The sequence below is a fragment of the Orycteropus afer genome, unplaced genomic scaffold, assembly GCF_000298275.1.
Source record: "Orycteropus afer afer isolate SDZICR_OR568_19922 unplaced genomic scaffold, OryAfe1.0 scaffold00003, whole genome shotgun sequence".
Lineage (NCBI taxonomy): Eukaryota > Metazoa > Chordata > Mammalia > Tubulidentata > Orycteropodidae > Orycteropus > Orycteropus afer.
Window position 1 is genome coordinate 26595819 of NW_006921590.1, and position 5776 is coordinate 26601594.

Here is a 5776-nt window from a genome sequence, read left to right on the forward strand (position 1 = left end):
TCGTCTAATGTCCTGACTGCTGCTTCCGTTGGCATCGATTGTAGAACCAAGCAACGTGAATTCCTTGACAATTTCAATCTTCTCTCCATTTATTGTGATGCTGCTCATTGGTTACAGCCCAGGAAACCCCATGGGGCAGTTCTACTCTGTCACACTGGTCACTATGAGTTGGAATTGACTTGACAGCACCAACAAAAACAACAGTTACTGTGAATGGGTTACTGTGACACTGTGTGGTCTAGTATACTCCCCCACATGAAAAAGGGAAGTGCGGCTCAGACACTCCCTGTGACCTCCTGATGCCTCCCTTGTCCCTCTATTCATCAATCCTGAAAACAGTTATTGGATATCTGCTCTGTGCCAAGCACTGTGCTAGATACCCTGACAAGCAGTGAACAAAATACAGTTCCCGCCCTGAAAGGGCAAAACCAGAAAAAGCAAATCATCTACTGGGGAGTCAGAGAGGTAAACAGGCAATTTCAGAATGAGTTGAGAAGTATTCCCATGTGGGAAATTAGGAGGCTACAAGGCAATTCATCCAGGCAGGTCAGGGAAGGTTTGCTACAAGTGGAGGAAGATTTAAGAGATCTGAAGGAAGGCAGCATGTTCTAGGAAAATCAGAGAAGTAAGGAAAGAAGGCATCCTGGGCAGCGAGTACTGCAGGTGCAAAACCCTGAAGGCTAAGAAGAGTGTACATGTAGTGAGTGGGTGCTGACCTGAGAAAAGGTGGAAGTGGGCAGGCTGGGAGGTGGGAAGTTGCGTGAGGACATAAAATGAGCAAACATCTATACTACAGGTTCTCAGCAGCATCAGCAACACCTGGGAATTTGTTGTTGTTGTTAGTTGGCATCAAGCCAATTCCAACTCATGGGGACCCCACATGTACGGTGCAAAGTACAAAGCTGTGATCTTTTAGAAGCAGTTCATTAGGCCTTACTTCCCAGGCACCTCTGGGTGGATTTGAACTGCCAACCTTTTGATCAGTAGTCCAGTACTTAACCATTTGTGTCACCCAGGTACTTGATAGGAGCACTGGTGGTGCAGTGGTTAAGGTATTTGGCTGCTAATCAAAAGGTCAGTGGTTTGCCCACTGAATGATGAGGCAGTCTGTTTCTGTATTTAAGCCTTAGAAACCCCAAGGGGCAGTTCTACTCTGCCCTATAGGGTCACTCTGAGTCGGAATCAACTCACTGGTAGTGGGTTTGGGTTTTTTGTTTTGGTACAAATTCTCATATTCACTCCAGACCTACTGAATGAGAAACTCTGGGGGTGGGGCCCAACAATCTTTGCTTTATCAAGCCTTCTGGTTGATTCTGATGTAAGCTGTTTCAGAACCTTTGGTCTAATCCTCCAGGGAACTTTTGTTTTTGTTGTTGTAATGTGCAATTGAGCTGGATCCGACTCATAGCGACCCCTCCTTGGGTTTCCGAGGCGGTATCACTATGGAAGTAGATTGCCCAACCTTCCTTCCGAAGAGTGGCTGGTGGGTTTGAACCACCAGCCTTCTGGTTAACAGTCAAGGGCCTTATCCATTACACTATACTAGTGTAGAACTATGCTTTTCCTTGCTCTACCATAGTAGTGCCTTAGACACTACACTACCAGAGCTTCCCCAGGGAACTTTTGGCAATGTCTAAATACTTTTTTTGTGCCCAGTCTTCCTTCCGAGGAGTGGCTGGTGGGTTTGAACCACCAGCCTTCTGGTTAGCAGTCAAATGCCTTAGGCACTATGCCACCAGAGCTCTTGAAACACTCTTTTGGTTATCACAACTGGGGAGGGGGACTGCTACTGGCATCTATTTGATAGAGATCAGGGATAGTGCTAAATATCCCACAACAAAATCCAATTGTCAATGCTGCAGCTGTTGAGAAATTCTGCTGCTCTCTCCCTCTTTTCCCTCTACCCATTTATTTTCTTTACTCCTCTTCCTCTACAGAAAACACTCAAAAGAATACAAAGCACTCCTTTTCTACATATTTATTTATTTCATTACAGATAAACCTTTCCTTTTATCCTTTTTGTAATTCCCCATGACAAAGTTGACACATGGCCCAAGGAGTATTATAATTATTTCTGGCCAAAGGGGGCCACTCATGTCCCTAGGAGTGGGAAGGTGCTGCTCAAAGTGCAGGCAATAAAAGGCAATTCCCCTCATGCCTGAGACTGTAGTTTTTGGCTATTCTGGGCTTGGCGGCATAGTATAGAACCTGCCACATGAAGGCCCAAAGCCAGGACTCCTAATTTTAGCATTACAGACAGTTTCCACAGGGGATTGAGGCTTGAAATATGTTGGCTCTTACAAGAAATATCAGGGGACAACACTGAGTCACTCCTCAAGAATATGGAAGCAAGCATGTCCTATGAGTGTTCAAGCACAAAGTCTATACAGAATGGGCTTAAGCAGAGATAGACAAAGTCACCTTAAAGGGTGTCCTCAACCTAACAGATGGAACTCTGACCTGATTGACAGCTGGAACTCTGACCTGATTGACAGCATCAACAAATCAAAAGGACTGTATTCATCAGAAGAAGGTTTGCTAAAGGAGCGAGGAAAAATGTAGTTCTAAAGAGAAACACTGATAATGCCTATTTAACATTTCTCGGGGGGATCAGGTACCCTGAGAGATCCACATGAAAGTTTAATCATCCTGGTAGATCTACACTCCCAGAGGGGAGGTGGATGCCTCAGGCTTTCAGAGTCTGAAGCCATTAACCAGTACTATTAATTATAATTAATTATATAATTATTGTTATTAATTCAGCATCCTGGCTCCACTTTCAGGTTATCACAGCAACTTTCTAACAAGCAGCTTCCCCAGGGTTTGCCTACAGGGAGAAAATATCCTAGTTAGGTTTATGTGATTGCCACCTCAGCTTGATGATCATGGTTCTCACAAACGATAATTAGTTAGCCTTTCAGTTTATAGGACTTCGTCTGGTGGAGCTCTGCGAGACAAAAGATCTAGTGATTGGCTTCCATCAAGGTATCAGCCTAGGAAACTCTATGGGGCAGTTCTACTCTGTCCTATAGTCACTATGAGTTGGAATTGTCTCAATGGCACAGGATAACAACAGTCGCCTATGAATTTACTTGCCAGGCTAAATTGGTAAAAATAAATTAAAAAAAACCCCACAATTCTGGGGCACGGACATCATGGAATTTTTGGACTTCTAAGGTGGAGGGAAGGACAGATGATGGGGCCATAATGAATGCCTCCTGCAGTCTGCTTCTGGTATTTGCCACTTGCCTGCCCTTGGTGATTCTTGGCCCTCATATGTCTTTTCTCCCATCTACATTCCGTTGGTGCTCAAAAAGCATCTGTGGCACATTGAAAAGATGGCTACAATATTTTGCAGGTTCTTCTAGCAAGAGATGGAATCTATTTCTTCACCCCTTGAATCTAGGCTGGCCATGTGACTTGCTTTGGCAATAGAATGTGAAAGAAGTGACCTTATGTAAATTTTGAGCCTAGGCCTCAAGAGATCTTGTAGCTTCTGCTTTTGGTTTCTTGGAACCCTAAGGCCACGGTATGGATAAGTCCCAGCTAGTCTGCTGAATGATGAGACATATAGCCTACCCACACCAATCATTCCATAAGACAGCTGCCCCAACCCCAGAATCAGAGTCACCCTGTTTATGTGCAGCTGACAGCAAAAGTATGAGGGGTTCCAAGTGAGATGAACAGAAGAACCACCTAGATGTGTGCAACCCAATTTTCCAATGCACAGAATCATTAATTGAATAAAAATTTATTGTTTTAAGCTCCTAAGTTTTGCAACAACAGATACTTACACAGCAACAATTTTTTTTTAATAACTACTAAGTATACTCTGATCTTATTTCCACAGTTTTGGCTCTGAGAAGCCATGGGTTTTGCCTCGAGATTTATTTTGGGCTATCTTATGAGCTTCAATGGTTCTAGCAGAAAAAACAGTTGGTTAGGAAATGAAATAGGAAGTTCTGGGTTTGCTAACATTCACTTGAGGATAAAGAGGAGGATTAAATACTTAAAGAATTGCATTTTTCAGACATAGAAAGATTTCTGACCTTCAGCCGACGGTCTGGGTCTCCACTGCATAGGGAATTTACCGATACTTTGAATGATTTCCAGGCTGGGCTCAAGTTATTCATCACAACCTGAGAAAAGAAAGAGAAGAGTAGTGGGTTGAGGAGGAAATGCTTGACATTTTCACATTTCAACATAAAAACTGCTTGAGAAGGCATCGTGAAGCTTATGAAAAGAACAATTGTCTGGAGGGAGTTCTGGTAACATGGCGGACTAGGCAGAAAGACTGCACAGACCCTCGTCAACAAAGAAAAGGGAAACCAATTAACACAGACACAGAAGATAATCCTGGACCCCTGAGCCTTGAAGGGAAGGATATAGAAGTGGACTAAACCCCAACTAGCAGAAGAATTTGCATGAAAATACCAAAAAGAGACAGATGGAGCTATGGTCTGGCAGTGATCCAGAGCAAGCCTGATGGCACGGCACAGACAGCTTGGAGATTCCCGAGTGGTGGTAGGACCTAAGAATTAACCTAAAAATCAGCTCTGCTAGCCAGGAACTGCATGGAGGACTGCTCTGGTGGCTAGGGAATAAATGGAGATGGTAAAGAGAAAGGTGGGCTGAGCTGTGGACTTTTGCCGGTCCAGAAGTCACAGCCATTTTGAAGGTTTAAAAGCGGCTTGACTATTTTGGATATTTAGAGACCTCACTCTCACAGATTCCTGGGGCTTAAGAACACGTTCTGCTTGCCGGCAACCTCAAGGACACTTCGGACCTGCAAGACTGGAAAGGTGCGATATTCCTCTTGTTACTCTTATACACTACATCTGCTTGGTGAGCAGAGGTGCGGCCATCCCCCACTCTCAGATACCTTCTGGGTCCACAGGAACTCCATGACAGTCTGTGTGCTCAGATGGAGCCTTGGGTGCCCTGCCCTGTCCTCCACCAATTTTTTTTTTTCACTTTCTTTTTTCTGGTGATTAGTTTGCTTGTACTTATCTGTTTTAAAACAACTATTATTATTAATACTTTTGTCCTTTTTACTATTATTCTTATTCTTCCTCACCCAGGTGCTAGATTTCAGCATTTTTTCTTTTCCCTGTTCCTGGTTGAAATTTTTTTTTTTTTTTAATTAAGCCCCCCCAACTCTTTTTCTCATGTTTAACTCTGTTCCTAGTTTTTCTTTTAGCATTTTTCCCATTTTTTTTCCTTCCTTATTCTCCTTCTCTACCATTTTTCTCTTAGTGCCCTATCCCCAGATATTACAGGTTTTCTTATTTTTTTCACCTTCTTTTTTCCTTTTTTCTTTTTTTGGTTACTGTTCCTGAGTGATTACATGGGGTGTTTTTTGTTCATATGCATTTAGTTTTTTGATGGTTATTCAATTGCAATTTTAGTCTAACTGAGTGGGAGACAGAACAGTCCCCATAAAACACAACTACACCCACAACTCCTGCAACTTCACTTACTGAGTGAGAGCCACTACCTCCTTCTCCACCAATGGGCCAATGATAAAAAAAAAATCACCAAGAAGAGCCTGAATCACCCTTGGCTGCTATTCACAGTTAACACAGATCTAAATACAACAATGCCACGATGCCACAGAGACAATAGACCATCACAGTCCACAAAAAGAAGCAAGATAAAGTGGTAGAAACAAGGGAGCAGGATACAGACCCAGAACACATCCCTGAAGAAGAAGCAGCATTGGAATTCTCTGATAAGGAATTCAAAAGAATTATCTTTAGATATTTTCAAAGGATTG

General features: G+C 43.0%; 1 protein-coding gene across 1 annotated transcript in view; it reads right to left on the reverse strand.

Annotated features, from left to right (window-relative positions):
• The window catches only part of CPNE4 (copine 4), a 630026-nt gene that overhangs the window by 192488 nt on the left and 431762 nt on the right, over positions 1 to 5776 (reverse strand). Inside the window, exon 6 of the mRNA XM_007936892.2 lies at positions 4050 to 4139. Coding sequence (XP_007935083.2) covers positions 4050 to 4139 — 90 coding nt within the window. The remainder of the gene's footprint in view (positions 1 to 4049; positions 4140 to 5776) is intronic.